Genomic DNA, 19,885 nt, shown 5'->3' with positions numbered 1-19,885 from the left:
TGATGCTGAAAACGTCGAACACGACATTTTACAGCACTTAACAGCAATTCCATCCTTGCCATCCCGTTTATGTAGGAGGCAAGCCCCCCTGCACCACCCTGTGGGGGGCTGTGCCCCCCACACCCCCCTAACTACATATTCCAACTCCAAGAATGCACTACAGTGAGGGAAGAAATGTATTTCCCTAACTGCACTGTACCGCGATCCCTGTGCATAACCGAACATACATATGAGAATGCACAGTACAGTCGCAAATATAATGTTTGATTATATAGCTTACACACATATGACCTGTTCGAACATCTGTAGTTAGCATTGTACGCCTATGAACTATTCATATTCGATAGTCGATATTTTAATAGTAAACCAATAGAAAGGAAATTAGGAAGAAAAGTTCCTGAGGGTAAAGACATCTGGCAGTTTCAAGCAGGTGATCAAGGCTAAGGGCTGCTAAATAACTTCATCCTGTAGTCCTGGGTTTGATTTTTTTTTCAATTGCCCTCTGAGAGACTGTAATGAATAAATTTAATGAAATAATGTTCCAGATTGCCATAAGGATAGGTGACTCTGCTTAGTGGATATATCTAATAAAATGGCTCTTCAGATATGTACAAGAAATGAAAAACAATAGCTGAAGTGAAGGTAGCAAAAAGAGATTTAACAACTATCTACAGAAAAGAGTTGGAAGTCCTGAAAAGGAAAAAAAGCATAATGATTGAGGAAGAGTAATAAGTGTAAAAAAGAATTAAAACATGGCTGAAGTAGACAGAGTAAGGATTGAAGAAATTGGATGCTATGAATAAAGATGTTAGAGTGTAACACATATCAGTTGTGAAATTGTTGTGCGATGAAAAGAACAGAAAATGTACCTAGTGTACTGAGAAAATTGTATCTGTTAGAATCCTTATAAAAAACTGGATTCATGCAGTTCTCGCTGTAAAAAGTGTAAACAAGTAAATATGTAACACAAATGCATTATAGTAGAGATGAAATAGTGAGAGAAAACATTTAACTGAGTAGTAGCTGATCAAGATGTTATAGTGAATGAGTTCTTCTTCTCAGTGGTTAGATGTAAGTGTGAACAAGGAGTACATCTTTGGAAAGACAATAGTATAATAAATCCCAGAGAAGCCATTGTAGGCCCTTGAAGGAGCTCTTTTTTTTTTTTTTTTTTTTTTTTTTTAATTTTAAAAGAAGGTCAAAGTTCCCCAGAATGGGTTCACCCAAGACAAGGTCCTCTGCCCTGAAAAGAATGACCTTTCCTGTGACATCAGGGAAGCTCTCACTGGCCTTTGTAAACCTAAGGGTGAGATATAAGTTTGGTCCTGGGCCATATCCATATCTGTAGCTGAGTGTCTTGGGCTTATTGGTGAATTTGTTAATACTCCAGAAAGAAATAACATTTTCTGAGTTACATATGTATGCCATTCCCTGGAGTGTGTGAGCAAGCAAAATAAAAGACACCTTTAAGAAAGTAATAGGTCTTCATAGCTCCTTGCTAAGATAGCACACATATTTAAGAACAAACCTATTTTTATCTTGGTTTGTATAAAACACAAGGTTTAATTTATTGTTACCAAGCAGTAAATCCACCATAGAGCCCAGAAGTCCAAACGTCGCACACCCATCCAGCCAAGCTCTCTGGATTTAACTGGGCCTCAGATAACAAATGGGCTCATGCAATCATCCTCTTCCCAGCCTTTACACCAAGAGTGGTTTCAGGGAGCACACAGTTCTTATATTACCTGCTGCCAGCTGCTTACCAGCTCGTAGTGTCATTTAAGAGAAAGAGAGAACCCTCTCCAGAAAGGGATTCTCACTCATCAGATAGTGAGGAAGAAGCCATGGATTATGCTTCATAGATATTACACAGACACTGAGGACATCATGTCCTCTGTATCACTAGCAGAGGAAATTTCATTTGGTGACATGCTTTGCAAAATAAATAAGAACTTCAAATGGGTTGACAAAAAGGTATCTGATGCCCAGAAGGGATATTTTGACCTCCTAGGCTTACAGGCACCCAAATCTGTAACAATACCTTCAGTCAATGGAGCTTTACAAGGTGCCTTTGTGACTTCCTCAAATGTGCCACATTCCCAACCATCTGCCCCAAAGAAACCTAATGGGTTATATAGGATCCTTAATTTCCATAAATAGTTATCCAGGAATCCTACAGCTGATTGAGCTGTGGTGTCTCAGGATACAGAAAAGTCATCTGAACTGGTCCCAACAAGTCCTCAAGATGCTGTGTAAGGCCAAGAACACTACTTCTGTTGAGCTGGACAACATACCAGGCTGCCTATTGATCAGCCTGAAACATGACTTTTTGGAGAAGCTATTCAATATCAGCCTCAGGCAGGCTTCATGCAGGATGACTGGAGGACAGCAATAGTCATTCCCTTGCTTCAGTGGGCCCAGGTAATTACAGACCCATACGCCTGACCAGTCTTATTTGAAGGCTATAGAAATGATCATTATGGAATTAATAATGAAATATATAGGTACGCTGCACACTGTTGACCCAAGCCAGTAAAGATTCATGATGAGAAGATCCTGCCTACTTAACCTGGTTGATTTCTTTGAAAAAGTTGCTATAGCAATGGTTGTGAGCAAATCAGCCTTATCTAGACCTTACAAATGTGTTTGAAACCATTCCATAATGAGGTGTCATAGATAAGCTCTCCAAGTTAAATGTAAATCCCTATGTAACTCATTGAGTAACAAATCAGATCTCAAAAAAAAAAGTATTTATTATTTATTTATTTTTATTTTACATTTGTTTACCAGGATAGTCCAACTGAATACATGTCCATTTTCAGCGGAGGCCCGGGGTAAAAAGTTCTAAAAGACATTCAACAAAATGTTACATTTTTACAGTTTAAAACATAAAATAATACACAAATAAAAAGGATTTTTACACAGATGTAAGCAAACACAAAAACAGATACACAAACAAATTATTACATTTTTATGCAGATGGAAAATTCTAGACAGTGTTTTTAAGAATGATAGGGTATTGAATGCCTAGTAGGCTAACCTGGTAGTAGATCCAAGGAGATCATAGGATTTATCAGTTAAGAAACAATAATGTGTAAGCAGAAGTCCTCCATGTGCACACGAGTGATGGTTAGAGTTAGTCTGGATTAGGACAAGGACATAGCCATCATTTTTTATAGTACTGAATCAGACTTTTCTTGAATTGAGGTAGAGAGAGTTCAGATGTAAGATTAGCAGGAAAATAATTCCAAATTTTGCCAACAGAGTTAGCAAATAGAGATTTACCAGCTGTGTTGCTGGATTTGAGAGTTTGAATTAGTAGTCTTTCAGATGAACGAAGTGCGCTAAGGTTACTGTAGGGAGTGATGAGGTTTTTTAAGTATGGGTGTATTATCTGGTAGGTACAGGATCTTGTGTGCAACTATTAGTTGGTTAACCTGAAGTAGGTTAGGCAGTTCAAGCCATCCTAGCAGATTTAAGTTATGGCAGTGATGAGTTCTGTAGCCTGCATCGGTAGCAAATTTAGCAATGTGATTGTAGCTGCTAGAAAGTTGATTAAGGTCAGTTTTGCTGAGGTATGTAAATAGAGAGAAAGCACAGAGGAGGGTGGAGAGTAGATGTGTATGAGCAATTACAGTTCTGGCTAATGGTGTTAGGAAGGCCTTGATCCTATATAGTGAGACAAGTGTTTATTAACTGTTTTAATAGTTTCATTGATATGCAGATCAAACTTAAGGTTATTATCTATTATAACTCCTAACAGTTTGGTTGAGGAATCTGGGGAAATAATGGTGCCGTTGTTGGATTTTAATGTAAAGGTTATAGAGGAAGACCTGTGAGTGGGGGAGAAAAGCAGCAGTTTGATTTTATTAGGATTTAACATGAGACTATGGTTAAGGAGCCAACTTTCAACTGTGAAAAAAGTGTTTTTGGATAGAATCTGCAACTCTGTAGGTGAAGTGTCAGAGCATACTAAAGTGGAATCATCCGCATATTGAATGCATGTTGCATTTGGGATGACCTTATACATATCATTGATGAAAATTTAAAATAATAGAGTACCTAGTATGGAACCTGGGGGTACTCCGAGGGTGATGGGTAAAAGGGTGGATAGTTTGCTCTGCCATAGGACTGCCTGTTGTCTACCACTGAGATATGATTGAAATCATTGGATGGCTTGGTCCTCTAGGGAGATGGATGTCAAAGTGTTTATGAGTATTTGGTGTCCAGTTCCAGTAATGTAATCATTCCACTGTATCTAGCACCCATTAGGCTGATCGTAAAGTGTAATGCCCCATTTTGGTACATAGTTTGCCCAGCACTTGCCACAACTGGAATGAACAAAATGGTTCCTTACTAAGAAAATCAAGGACCTAATTCATAAAAATTAATGCATCTATCTCAAAGCTTTGTCCCCTTTGTTGGTATCATGCATGATACACAGAGGTGGCCTCTGCCTTGGGTATAGAGTCGCAACAGACCTTATCCTGTCGAATCAATTACACATTTGCAAGTCCAGTGGTAGCACAAACACACACTGAAGGGATCTCAATCTACTCTGCAACACAAACAGAGCAATGTTGGAGAGAAAGGTATGTATCACAGAGAATTCTGCTTCTGAGATCCAGCTTCCACTTCACGTAAAACAAAGTATTTTGGTTACTGTTTTTAAATGTAATTTGGATGAATGGATAGGTAACCAAAGATTCACCCCTGGTTTAGCATCCTAGTCCCTCATGGATAGAGGCTGCATATAAATCTCCCAGCATACCCTTGTCATGACCATCTCTAGGTTACTTGTATACAAAATATAAGGGTTTAAAACTACCATGGATATGGAAGGCTAGGCTTCTTAATGTCTTCAAAGATCAATAGTCTAGTGAGTACCTATCAACCTATGAACCAACTCTTAATTCTGTTCCCAAAACCCAGGGCTGCAGAATTATTGACTACTTTGGGAAGAATATATATATATGACTTCCACTCTGACCATCAGGGCACTCAGCTGTCACATACATATGACCAGGTATTAGTTCTGATGAAGTTCTCTTATTTACAAGAAAGAAAGAATTTAACTAATTGTTAATAAAGCCATTGTTTTGTCTTTGATGGAGTCATTATGCAGCATTTTTTGTTTTTAGTTCCGTGGTCGTTACTTTGGGTTTAGTGGCACAAATTTCACTTTTGGAAAAGTCAAAGATGGTAGGCATCCAGTGTCATCACATAAAAAATAAATCTTGTACTTTGACTCTTCTAAAACCTTTTAAAACAAGGTATAATAGAGTCTGTGTCAAAGGGGAGCAACTCAGAAGTTTCTACTTTGGGATTAATAAAGAGCGACCTGGAAAGCCATTTTGGCCTTTTCTAGGTTGAGCATTTTCTTATAGGTTCCAAAGTTTAAAATAATAACATCGCAGATCCTTTTTGCCACTCCTGTTCTCTCTCAAGCTCTGATGGCCACTATGGACCTCAAGGATTTGTGATTACATATTCCAGTTCACAGGGAGAACAGTTGTTTCCTCATGTTTCAGACAGGGTGCTCCCATCTCACAGGGATTACAGTTGTTTCCTCAGGTTTCAGACAGGGTGCTCCCATCTCACAGGGATTACAGTTGTTTCCTCAGGTTTCAGACAGGGTGTTCCCATGGCTCCTTAACCTCCTTAGCCTTTTTTTATGGCTACTGCTGTCAGGGGATTCATAAAGTTCTTCAAGTATCTACATACTGTAGAACCAAGTGAATTCATATCTGCCTTACCTTGAAGATTACCTGATTCATTCTCAGTCTCAAGACAAGGTGGACAGGTCTTTGCAAGTGACAATGAACTGCTTCCAGACACCAGGGCTTTCATTCCACATCCACAGTTCTAACCTACCACCATCCAAAACAGTGTGTTTACTGGTAGCTCTTTTTGATTCTAGTCATCAGAAGACCATTGTCCCATAGGACACCCTGAAGATCCTAGAAGAATATATCCAAGTCATTCTTGAGACTATTAAATTATTTGGCTGCTACCTAAAAGTCCTTCTGGCAAGGCTACATGTGAGGATGTTCCATTGGCATCTGAGAAATATTTGAAGTCAACACAGACTAGAGATGGTCCCCGTACTATATTACGGGTGAAATCAACACAACCTTGAGGTGTTCCATGCTCTGCCTTGTATCAAACAGCTGTTGAAGTGGTAGCCCAATCAAGTCAGACAAAACCTTGGTGTAACTTTTAAAGAACACCCTCCCAACCAGTGTCTGACAACATATGTTTCAGACCTGGCTTGAAGTGTCCATTCAAAGGGCTTTATGGTCCATGGTGAAAAGAACATTTCGAAGAGAAAAAAGTGTATCAGTATAAAAGAAATAATGGCTCTGATTCTAGTTTGCACCTATCTGGAGAAAAGGAGTACTGCAGTTGGTAACAGACAATATAATGTCACGTGGTGCATAAGCAAGGTGAACTCCATCGTACTTCCTAGGCAGGTTGACAATGGTATCTTTAGAAATAGCTCTACAATGTTATATTACTTTAAAGGCAGTCTACATCCCACCTCAACTAAAATCAGCAGTAGACCACCTCAGTAAATCAGCAGATCCCTCTCATGAGTAGATGTTGCACAGGGACGTGTTCCTACAATTAGCTCACAGATGTGCTGCCACAGAAATGGCCCTGTTTGCTTTGCTGTGCTACAAATAGTTGAGAAAGTTCTGCTCTAGAGAACAATACAAAAAGCCTGGGTAATAGATGCCTTCTCGTTCACCCTTTGGTTTCTGCATGCATTCCCTCTAATACCCCTTCTCCACAGGATGATCCAAAGAGCAATGGAGTAAGGAAAAAGATGCTGCTGATAAGGCACATTTTATCAAGACAGCACTGTTTTCCCTACTCATACAGATGTCCAGGTTGAAATCTCTCATACTGTGTTATACAACTGTACCTCCTTGCACAAGACAAAGGAACCTTCATCATACTTCTCAACCTTTTGGAGCAAGAAATCTGGGCAAAGCCATAGAGAATGGGGGATGAAGGACTAAAAATAGGGACATTTTTTTAAATATTGTTCTTAGAAAGTTGATATAATAACAGGTTTTGCAGTAGCATGAATTTTCTGAAGGGTATGAAGTCTGAAACTCAAATGCCTTTATTTTCTGACTTCACCCCTCAAGATTTGCCAGTTATTTGCCAGAAAACCACAATTTTATGAGAAATAGACCAAACATATGAGACAAAAATCTGGACATTCTGCAAAAATCTGTACAGTTGGCTTGGGGTGACCATTCAAAGGGCTTTAAGGGCCAGGGTGAGCAGGACATTTCAAAGAGAAAAAAAGTGTATCAGTATAAAATAAATAATGATACCAGCCTAGAGACCTTCCACCAAACTGTTTGCATGATCTGATACTTCTTGCCTTTAAGCATTAATTTACAGAAGATTTACCAAGGATCTGCTGACTATCATAAGTCTGGTTAAGAATCCAGCTACCAGGAAATCATATCTGGACAAATGGAAAAGATTCAAAACTGCTGCACCACCAGGTAGTGCAGTGATGCAGCAGTTAATGTTGCCTCACAGCAAGAGGTTCTGCAGTTTGATTCTCAGCTGGGGAGTCTGCATGCCCTCCCTGCATTTGTGTGGGTTTTCTCTGTGTACTCCGGTTTCCTGTATGAGAAAAGCCTCTGCATGTACGGCAACTGCAAGATCCCAAACCAAATGTAATCCAAAGCAAAATTAGACCAGCAGGCTGTGGCAAAAAACAATATTTTGACACACTGATGAAGGCTATGTGATTTATTAGCTGAAACCAGTCTGTTTCTTTCTACTGTAACATTATGTGTTTGTAGCACATAATTTTGCCGCAGCCTGCTGGTCTAATTTTACTTTGGATTACTCTGGTTTCCTCCCACATTCCAAAGACATGCATCTGGAGTGTTTCTCCCCAGGCCTCTGCTGAAAATAGGCTGTCCTAATCAGACTTTCCTGGTCATCAAATGTTAAATAAATAAAATAAAATGTACTGTCAGATACCAGGGAGGAATATTCAAGAACCATTTTCAGCCTTGGTGTTTTGGTTCTACTGTGTCTACCTGAATTGTTCAATACAGTGCTGACATACCCCTCAGCAGAGGTATATATCTTTTAGCCAACATACCAATATTTCACTTTTTATCACTTCTGCAGCAGTCTATAAGACAGTTTCCTCAAAGGAGACCTACATTTGTGACCACTTAGGAAAGTAAATGCTTCTCCATGAGACTTGTATTTTGTGCTGGAAAGCCTTATATTTCTTTAAGCCAACTGTCTCCACACCACTGAAACTTATATCCTGTAAATTGTGCCTTCTGTTTGCTGCTTCATAAGCTAAAAAAAATTCTGAACTACAAGTTTTACAGTTTAAAGAACTATTTTAGTGGTTCACAATGACAGGGTCAGACTAAGAACAAATCCTTCCTTTATGACCTAGGTTGTGACTGAGTTTTCCCTTTATCAATCCATGAAAATGCCAGTCTTTATCCCTAACCCTAGAATAAGGATGAGAGAGTGTTACACTCATTGGATGTGCACAGGCAATTGAGATACTGTTTAGACAAAACCAGAAATCATCAGGACTTGAGCTCAACATTTTTGTGTCCTTTGCAACTAGGACACAGAGAAAACTGGTCTCTAAACATACAATCTCTAAATGGATGACTCAATGCATTTGTCTTTGTTATTCATATCATGGGAAGAAATTGGAATTGCATGTTGGATCCCATTGTGCAAGGGTCACAGCAGCAATAGAAGCTTTTTTTAAGATGGGTAGATATCCAGACCAGCATGGAAGCAGCCACCTGGTATTCAGACCATACCTTTTCTAAGTATTTCAGGTTGGAAATTGACTCAAGAATGAGGGCCAGATGAGCCACAGCCATCCTAAGGGGCATTGTGCAACTCATGCCAGTTAAGACAGTCACCTCTCAGATGTTGTGAATTCTAGGAATAATCCTAGAAGTTAATATTAAGCAACAGCGATCGACACAAAGAACGCAGTACAGTTGTGTAGGAATTTACCAGAACTGATGTTTAGATGCATCACTCTTGCAAGTGTCTGTCTTACCTTCTCCTCTATTTTTTCTTTGGGCATCTGATGTACTCTCATATTTCTTTTTCACTTTCACCTTACATGGCCTCAGACCTGCTGAGGTCTGGGTAGACCAGGGAAGCCAATGCTCCTTAGGCTGTTGTCCTGCTAGGGCCATCTTCCATTGATATATTACCCATGAACTTGTCTAGCATCTGAACAGGGCTTCTCTTCTGCATGAGTCTGGGCTACAAAGAATTAAAGATGGTGTTGGCAGATGCATGCTTTATCTTTGGGATGTTCTGATGACCCACTGGGGCAGGCATCCATCTGGCTAGAAGGTGGAAGTATACTAAGCTTTAGAAATCAGGGTGGACTTTGGGCCTTCTTCATCAGGCATCCTAGTAGTAGTATTACTGCGGCAGTGGTCTGCTTCAACATCTGCTGTCATTAAAACTTCTTACAAAACTCTGCCTTTACAATACTGAGTTCCTCGTTCATTAGCCTGATAAAAAATAGTTGTCCTGCTGAATAGTGGTATGATTGTTCACCCAGCTCTGTAAAACTTGTTTTGTATGACATAATTCACTCTTTATGGCAAGTACCTGCTGTGCCGGAATGACTACTTCAGTTTCTAATTTAAGACATATCACATCGCCACTGTGCCAGCTTGATCCAGTTGAATCCATAATCTCCCACACTCCTCAAACTGAGTAGTCAGTATCCGTGCCCCCACTTTAATGCTATGAATATCTAGTTATAATATCTTTTATGAATAGCTGCTGTTTACAGTAAGTGTTCTATGAGAATACTGGAAAATATGAAGGTCTCTCCAAACACCATTATATTGGGCGACTTCAACTACCCAAACATAGACTGGGAGCATTACTCTAGCTCCAACACCCTAGCCCAAAGGTTCCTAGAATTTATAAACTCAAATGCTATGGAACAACTTGTTACCACTCCCACAAGACAAGGACCTGATCATCACCAACATGGGGACACTATGCTCCAGACCAGAAGTGTATCCATCACTGGTAAGATCAGACCATAAACTAATCTCACTGGATATTCACATCCCGACCCCACCCCCTGCCCAGAAAACCACAGTGAAAAACTTCTCTAAAGCAAATTTCACACGCCTCAAAACCGAGGTGAAATCCTTCAAAGCCCCCGGGCCTGTGGAAAATACGGCCCAGACCGCGGAATCCTTTATAAACGCATTCTATGGATCATGCAATCCCAAATAAAACCAAGACCCAATCCTCCAAAGGCAGACGTCCTGTCTGGTGGACCCCAGCCATAAACAAACTATACAATAGAAGGAGGAAGCTACTACATGATAGAGCAAAATCCCAAAAACGGAAGGCATCTCTGATCAGTATTAGCAAAAAACTACGGGCACTCATAAAATCGTCTAAGGCCAGCTTCGAGAGAAAAATTGCACAGGACACTAAGGATAATCACAAGGCTTTCTTTAGTTGTGTTAGGAACCTGGGTGGGAATTCCCAGATATGCTCAGAATTAGTCCAAAATGACAAAAAATACACCGAGCCCACAGACATTGCCAACATTCTAGCTGACAGGTTCAGTGCAAACTTCTCTCCCCTCTCCCCACCAAAAGGGCAAATATCTATCCCAACAGAGTGCTGCCCCCCTGACATCTCAGATGCTCAGGTAAGAGCCGCCCTCTCCAAAGCAAAAAACACAGCATCAGTGGGACCAGATGGTGTCCCGGGCTGCGTCCTACATGAACTCCAAGAAGAGCTAAACACAAACATAAAACTACTGTTCAATCTTAGCCTTACTACAGGATATGTACCCAAAGAGTGGCGTACAGCAACAGTGGTCCCTCTCCACAAAGGTGGTGTCTCAACGGATCCTGGAAACTATCGCCCCATAAGCCTGACTAGCTTGGTCTGCAAAGCTATGAAAAGGATCATCATGGACCTCATAAATAAAGATATTGGGGACCTACAGTCACTGGATCCTACCCAGTTTGGCTTTGTTAAGGGCAGATCCTGCCTCTTAAACCTGGTCGATTTCTTTGAAACAGTCACCAAGGCCATTGACGAGGGGAAGGTGGTCCACACAGCCTACCTGGACCTCGCAAAAGCCTTCGATACAATACCCTACTCGGGCATCATAGATAAGCTCACCAGCTTAAATATAAACCCCTATGTCACTAGATGGGTTGCAAACTGGCTCAAAGACAGAACCCACATGGTTAGAATTGCTGGAGCGATGTCAGACTCCAAACCAGTTACAAGTGGCGTCCCACAAGGCTCAGTCCTGGGACCTCTCTTGTTCGGTATATATTTCTCGGTGGTACAGGCCAACACGGAAGGACTGTGGCTGACCAAGTTCGCAGATGACTGCAAACTGGGCGCCATAATCAACTCTCCAGCCAACACAAGCATCCTCCAAAAGGGTCTCATAGAAACAGACAACTGGTGCCAGAGCCATGGCCTCAAGCTAAACGCCAAAAAGTGTATAGTCATCCCTTTGGCAAAACAAAGTGCCCACAAATTACCACATAGGTGGTAATCCATTAAGTACAGAAGAAGTCATTAGGGACCTGGGGACCCAAGTTGATAGCAATCTTTCATTTGACAACCACGTGGCCAAAGTGGTTAGAAAAACATTTTATATAGCCCACCTAATCATGAAGGGATTCACATCTAGATCAGGGGAGGTCATCGTGCCTCTTTACTCATCCCTCATCAGGCCCATAATTGAGTACAATGCCCCTTTTGGGATGTACCTTACCAGACACCTGCAGCAACTGGAAAGACCCCAAACGTACCTCACCAAGAGGATCAAAGCGCTCAAACAGATGCCATATGCTGCCCGGTTAAAGAAACTCCAGCTCTACTCAGTGGCATACCGCCTGCTCAGAGGCGATCTGTGCCTGACGTATAAAGCCATGTCCAACCCGGAATTAATGGACATGCTGCACCTCAGAAAATCCAAATCCCATCGAGCTACGCACTCGAGAGACTTGAACCTCAGCACTGAAATAAATAGGACATGCTGGAGGGACAGATTCATAACCCAGAGGCTCCCTTCACTCTGGAATAAAATCCCAGTCCAGGTTAGGCAGAGTCCCACATTGACTCTCTTCAAGAGGAATCTTGATGAGTGGATGGGAATTCGTAGGTTTACCCCGGCTATCACTTCTGTGTCACTGTTAGACAGAGGCACAGTATACTATCCTCAAAAAAAGGCATAGCAAAATTAATTTAAAATGGGTGGCGAAAGCCAAACACACTCTGGCTAGGCTTATAAATGCCCTAGGGCAGATAGCCTAGTATGAACCTATGAACCTATGAACTTTTGTACCTGCTAAAGATGATTCTGACAGCCTAGTGTTGCTTTACAGGCAGTGAGTATTTACAGGTGAGCACTGTCTGCTGCCTTCTTGGTTCACTGAGGAGAGGTGACATGCCTTCTTCCACAAATTCTGTAAAAACTGCATGGCATGATGCTGATTGTGGTAAACAGATCAAGGCATAATATGTATTCTGCAGAGTCTCCTAGGCTTAGCTCTCAACCTCTGAGCATTAAGAAATCATAGCACATGGTCAGATAGAGGAGCACTTTTTTACTTTTCCCAATAGAGATACTAGACCCTATATATTTAATAAGGAATTCTTGCATAGGATTAGTTTATTTATTTAATTATGTATTCACACACAGGGCTTACATTATAAGGAATATCAATAAATCTAAGAGGAGCAAGGTTAAATCTGCAGGCCAAAACCATAGCACTATTCATAAATCATAGCAATAGCATAGCATGCTTCCAGTGAGACACTTTGTCCCAAAAGCTACAGTCAAAGGCAAGAGAATGTGTTCAAAGAGAAATAAGGACACTTACAAACAAGTTCACCCAGGTTTGTTGATAGCATTTTCCAGAACCTGTAAGGCCCTCTTACTGTCATGGTGTATCATGTTCCTACCTTGTTATAAGTTTTTTTATGGCATATATAAATACAAATGTCCATTGTGAATATGTTTCAGTTTTGTTTCTCATTTTAACCTTACATTAGGTCATCTCATTTATAGACTTTCTCTGTAGATGACATTTCATTTCCATTGCTAAAGATTATTGGAGCACTGAAAAATGCTGTCATAGCCTGGATTTAATAATGATGTGCCTATACTGTGTAAGATGTCAGGCTTAGTGCCATGTTTCTGAGTATAGTTTAATTTAAACAGCTAAAGTGGCAGGCTAGTTTTCAGATATTTGTTGTCTCATTTACAGAATCGATGCTTCAGGTCGCCGACCGCTTTGAAACACCTGCCAGTGTGGAAATGGTCATTGGCACAGTTCACATAAAGATTTCAGAGGCCATCACCATCTTAGAGGAAAACAAAGATCACTTCACATCGAAGGTGAGGTATTCTGCTGCTGTGTGTGATACAGATGTGAGCAAATAGGATCTCTGTGTCTTATAAGACATGTAAGCAGAAATGCATGCATTTTAGAGATACAATTTAAACTCCTGGTGCTTTGAGACAAAATAGACTTGACAAGGCTTGCCCTTAATGTGGCACTGAGCCAAAGCCTGCCTGCAGATCTTTATTAGATTCCTGAAGTTCCTTTAAGAATGACTTTGGGAAAATTCTGTAAATGATCATTTTTCAGGCTACAGTGACAGATGTTTGGTCTATTGTTAATTCCATAATACTATCTGGACCTGCCGGGAAATTAAAAAGAAATCTTGTTATATACAATAATTCATAGATTTGGTTGTCAACATATGCGAGACTGATTTCTGTTGTGGTTGAATGTGCTCATCTGTTACAGGCAGTGATATAATGGTGAGTTGTATCATGCTGTATCCATGTCCTTAACTGTACGCTATAAAGTATAACTTGATCTAGTTATGTAATTTAAAAACAAACATTATAAATTAAAGTCTAATTCTTAACTATGTACTGTCCATATTGTAAAACATTTTAGTTAGGAAATTCTTTTTTTTTTCTGAAAATGCTTATATTTTGAGGATATGTTTATATCAGGTGTCATCATAAAAGTAGAATATACTAATGCCTAATCATCTCGAACATTCATTTTTCCTGAAGGTGCTACTCCCAGTGTATCTCATTATATTTAGCATTTCTACAACTTTCTAAGTCATCTGTCATTTTATTCTTGTGAAATAGAGCCACCACTGACTCTCATGCTTGCTCCCACTCCATGCTTCCATCTTCTTATGGTGCTGCCCATAACCTGGAACTCCTTTGTTGGGCAGGGGACAGACCCCTGAGGGTTTCTACAGCATCTCAATCAGGGGCAAGTCCCAATTCTTTGCAGGAGGTTAACTATATCTCAGAAGCTGAAGAGTGGAGCAACTGGGAGCAATGATCATACTAATGCTGGTTTAAATTATTAAATTACTGAGGCAGGTGAGTGAAGTTTATAAAATCCCCATGCAGGCACACTAAAGGTCATGGGTGAGAATTCAATAGATTCTTGCTAGAGAAGTCCATACCTGCCTTAGTTCATAGGGTCATAGATTAGTACTAAGCTACATGCCCTTATGGGCCATTTTATGCCTAGCCAATTACTCCTTGTGAGAATCAAACCCTACACCTTGTGTCTGTAAAGTAAACACCTAAACCATTATGCCAGCTTCCCACCAGGAGCCCCACCCATCCACTAGACAGATACCCTGATTGTTCTCCAGTCTTCATTGAAGTAGAAGTATGCTGAATATGTACCTCCCACCAATTCTCCTGAAGAGAGGTGGGCAAGCTATGCCTCTTCACTTAGGTTCATAGGTTCATAGGTAGGTACTAGGCTATTGGCCCTAGGGCCTATATAAGCCTAGCCAAAGGTACCCTGGCTTTTGCCACCCAAGAAAAATTATTTTCCTATGCCACTGTCGAGCAGAGCCACAGAAGTGATCCCCGGGGTGAATTTCCTATCTCCCATCCAATAATCAAGATTTTTCTTGAAGAGTGCTAATGAGCAGCTTTGTTTGATATAGATAGGTAGTATGTTCCAGAGTATGGGAAGTCCCTGGGACAGGAATCTATCCCTCCAGCATGTTCTGTTTATTGTGGTGACAAGGTTTAGGTTCCTAGAGCGTGTAGCTCGTAGGGATTGGGATTTCTTTAAGTGGAGCATGTCTAAAAGCTCTGGGTTTGACATAGCTTTGTGTGTTAGGCAGAGATTGCCTCTGAGTAGGCGATATGCAATGGAGTAAAGCTGCAGTTTTTTGAGACGGTCTGCGTAGGGCATCTCTTTGGGGCCATTAATCCTCTTTGTGAGGTATTTCTGTGGCCTTTCCAGTTGTTGTAGATGTCTTGTGAGGTACATACCAAAAGGGGCATTGTACTCTATAATGGGTCTAATGAGTGATGAGTAGAGGGGAACAATGACCTCTTTTTTCCTGGATGAGAAACCTTTTGTGATGAGGTGTGCCACATAGAAGGATTTCCTGACTACTGTGGCGATGTGATTATCAAAGGAGAAACTACTGTCCACCTGTGTCCCAAGGTGTCTTATCACACTTTTGGTGTTAAGTAGACTACCACCTATGTGGTAGTTCATGGCTTCTGAGTTTTTACCAAAAGGAATAACAATGCACTTTTTGGCATTGAGCTTGAGGCCATGGCTTTGACACCAGGCATCTGTCTCAGCAAGGCCCTTTTGTAGGATGTCCACATCTTTTGGAGTTTTGATTATGGCTCCTAGTTTGCAGTCATCTGCGAACTTCATTAGCCAAAGACCTTCTGTGTTGGCCTGTACTTCAGAAAAGTAGATACCAAACAGGAGAGGACCCAGGACTGAACCCTGTGGTACTCCACTTGTCACTGGTCTGAAGCTGGATTTGGAGTCTGCTACTTTCACAGTGTGGGTTCTGTCAGTGAGCCAGTTGGCAACCCATCTTGTGACATAGGGATTTATACCTAGTTTAGTGAGTTTATCTATAATTCCAGAGTGGGGGATGGTGTCAAAAGCCTTGGCGAGATCTAGATAGGCTGTGTGAACCACCTTACCCTCATCTACGGCTTTGGTGAATGCTTCAAAGAAGTCTATCAGGTTTAGGAGACATGATCTGCCTTTTACAAACCTGAACTGGGTGGGGTCCTGAGTTTGGAGATTACCAATGTCATTGTTTATAAGTTCCATGATGATACGCTCCATAGCCTTGCAGACCAGGCTCGTTAGGCTAATGGGGCAGTAGTTTCCGGGGTCTGTGGTGGCTCCCCCTTTGTGGAGTAGGATAACTGTTGCTGTGCGCCATTCAGTGGGCACATAGCCTGAGGTGAGGCTATGATTGAACATGGTACTTAGGTGGGCTGCCAGTTCGTTCTGTAGTTCATGTAGAACACAGCCTCGGATGTCGTCAGGTCCCATGGATGCTGTGTTCTTGGCTTAGGATAGTGTGTTTTTTATCTGTGCAGCCGTGATTACAGGAACTTTGCATTCTTCTGGTATAGAGATGGGCCCTTTAGGGGATGACAGAGGGGTAAAGTTAGCACTGAACCTATCTGCCAGAATGTTGGCAATATCCATTGGTTCTGTATATTTAGTGCCATTGTGCTGTAACTCAGAGCAGATCTGAGTGTTGCCATTGAGATTCTTGACATAGCTATAGAATGCTTTGTTGTCTTTAGAGTCAGTGGTGATTTTGTTTTCATAACTAGCTTTGGAGGATTTTATGAGGGATCTCAGCTTCTTACTGAAGATGACCAGGGAGTTTCTCCAATTATGGGATATTTTACTCTTTTTTGCAACAGTTTCTTTCTTCTGTTGTAGAGTTTGTTTATGGCAGGGGACCACCAGATTGGCTTCCTTTTTTTGGAGGATAGCATCTTGGTTCTGTTAGGGCTTGCACGATCCATGCACTCATGTAAGTGCTTATAAAGTGCATTTGTGTAGGATTCAGCAGTCATACCTCTATTGTCCGTCAGCATGGGTGTCGTGAAGTTTGCCACTTCTGTCTTAAGAAGCATGAAGTTGGGATTGGAGAAATTTTTTACTGTGGTTTCCCTAATGGAGGGTGGGGGAGAGATGTGGATATCTAGGGTGATTAGCTTATGGTCGGATTTGACCAACGAAGAAATGACCTCTGGTGTGGAGCACCGGTTGCCCATGTTGGTAATAACCAAGTCTAGGATATTGCTGCCCCTGGTGGGGGTGTGGATAAGTTGATCCATGGCATTGGAATTTATGAATTCCAGAAAACGCTGAGCACAAGAGTTGGTACATGAGTAGTTTTCCCAGTTAATGGTAGGGTAGTTGAAATTGCCCATTATTAGGGTGTTAGGTTGTACCCTAATATTTTCCAGTGTATTAAGAAATGAGGAGTGGGAATCCTGGGACATGGTGGGGAATCTGTAGCAAGCTATAATTTGGATTGCGGTCTTGCCCAGAGTTAGTTGCACTTGGATAATCTCGGATGCATTATGCTGAGCAACTAGCCTGGAGGTGTGGATATCCTTAATGAATATGGACACGCCTCCGCCTTTAGTGTTTCGGTCCAGGTTAGGTGGCCAAAAGGTGTGGTATGAATTATAGCCTGGTAATGCAGGGGTACTGTCTGGAGCCATGAACCAGGTCTCTATCACTGCACAGATGTCGATGTTCTCCATTTTAAGGAGTGCCTCGAGAGAGTCCATTTTGAGGTTTAGACTTCTAGCATTTAGTAGCAATACCCTCAGATTCTTCTTGCCTGTACCTATTAGGGTGGTGAATTTGTCATTTGAACCTTGCCTAAAAAAGGCACTATAGGGGTGGCTAGAGCCTTAGCCAGTATCCGGAATCCCAGGGGCAACAGGTGCAGGCCATCTCTGGCAAAGCATCGTGGCTTGTTGATCATGTCATCCCAGGCAGACAGATACTGGATCCCCTTAGAATGACACCAGAAGCTTAGCCAATTGTTGAAGTCAATCATTTTGTCCTTGTACTGTGGTATCATTCTGGGTGATGGCAGGATGCTACTCAGGGCTAGGGTCATACCTGCCTGGGCTACAAGATCAGACAGCTCCAACATGTCCCTTTTCATGTAGTCCAGGGAGGTACATCTCAGGTCATTCACACCAACATGGACAATGACAGAGTCATATTTGTACTTGTTGTGGAGTGACCTGAGTGCATGCGTTATGTGGCGGATCCTGGCACCCGACAGGCAGCTGACAGTAACTTTCTCCTTGTTTAGCCTGGTGAGTGGAACATCAGTCTGCCTGACTATAGAGTCACCTATGACTAGAGTGTTGGGTAAGTTGTTATGCCTTATGGGCTGTGGTTGAGTGGCACACTGAGTTTGTGGGCTATGTGTCATTTGGGTTGTGTTGGGGGGTGGAGGTTGCTTGTGTTTCTGCTTTGGAGGTCTCTGTTGCTTGGGCAGGTTTTTACTGAGAGCCTCCGCGAATGTAGGTGTGCATTTTGTGTTTTTATGTGTGTGCTTTGGTGGTGTAGGTTTTGAGGGACTATGTGCTGAGTGTGGTGTGGTGCAAGTGTTTACCTTCTCCTCTTGACTGTCTAGTCCAGTCTTGGGTGAAGAGAGCTTTGCTTCCAGTTTGGCTATATAAGTGCATCTCTCACAGGTTGTAGTGTTGGGTGGTAGGAGGAGAGGGTTGTCTGTGTACATGAGGCAATTACTGTATTGCCTCAAGATGCCCAGATTCAACAGGTAGACAGGAGAAAACACTGGGGGCTGACCCTTAGACATGCCTTGATAGGTGCTTATTTGTTAAGTACTAGAAACTGTTTTCCTCTAGACAGTGAGGAAAGTTGAGTGCTGTAGTAATTTGTAGCTTATTTAGTGCTTACAATAAGTTCTGAACAAGTGCTGAAACAAAAAACTGGCTAGTTCTAAGAAACAAAATTAAGCTAGAAGGCTTCCTTCCAACACAGAAAGGCTTGGGCCCTAGAAGCCTACAAATAGTCCTTGGACACAGCAAATCTATATCCAGGCTAGACTACCCACAGGAAAGGCAGGAAACAAGCTTATTTCTCCATGCCAGCTTAAACAGGCACCTGAGCTACAGGTCATACTTGGGTCGCCTTGGCTGCTGTCATGCTTTTGACCTTCTGTGCACTGGATTAGCATACCTGTCATTAGCCACTTGTTTATATACTGCTGCTCAAGAACATGAGTGTTTTTCTAAATATTATCCCCAGTGCCCAGGCAGGTATGACCCGTGTGATTATTTTTCTAACCATGTTAATCCAAGTTCAGATGCTGCCAGTAGCAGATTATGAATGCGTTAGCATAATTTAGGAGACCTGGGAGAAGTAGCATTAATTTACATGTGCGAACAGGGTTTTATATCGCTCACTGTTTTCAGTAAACTGCCCTGTCTGATAATACTATATGTAGAAAATAAATAAAAATTGCAGGAAGCACTCCCAAAAAACACTAATAAAAGTAAAAAAGAGTGCAACTAGCGAAAACGGATAAACTTGAATAGAAATAAAACACTCTTCCTTTATTAAAAAAGACTTCAATTAAAATAACATTAACGCCTTATGTTAACAACTCACGTTTTCGTCCAAAATACTCAGACTTCATCAGATGCATACTCCTCAACTCATTAAATATATTTATACTATTCCTGAGAAACAAAAAACAATAAAATCCAACTTCCTATTTCAAATGGACAAATGGTCTATTTAAATAAACTCATGAATATTAAAACTTTTACTATCCATACCATCTAAATTTATATTCTACTTTCAATCTGTAGTGTGATCTCGGAGTTGGTATATTTAAGTTACAGGGTGTGTGGGGGTCGGAGCCCCCCACAGGGGGTGCAGGGGGGCTTGCCCCCCTGCTAGCAGTGTTTAGGTAAGTGTTTGTTGTTTTTTACTTT

General features: G+C 41.4%; 1 protein-coding gene across 1 annotated transcript in view; it reads left to right on the top strand.

The window, feature by feature from the left end:
* The window catches only part of GPC1 (glypican 1), a 1,908,824-nt gene that overhangs the window by 1,647,804 nt on the left and 241,135 nt on the right, over positions 1-19,885 (top strand). The window contains exon 5 of the mRNA XM_044070103.1: positions 13,317-13,447. Within this exon, the coding sequence (XP_043926038.1) occupies positions 13,317-13,447 (131 nt within the window). The remainder of the gene's footprint in view (positions 1-13,316; positions 13,448-19,885) is intronic.

Source organism: Protopterus annectens, chromosome 4.part1 (genome assembly GCF_019279795.1).
Source record: "Protopterus annectens isolate FY-2018-M chromosome 4.part1, PAN1.0, whole genome shotgun sequence".
Taxonomy (NCBI): Eukaryota; Metazoa; Chordata; order Ceratodontiformes; family Protopteridae; genus Protopterus; species Protopterus annectens.
This window is presented reverse-complemented; position numbering and strand designations above follow the sequence as displayed.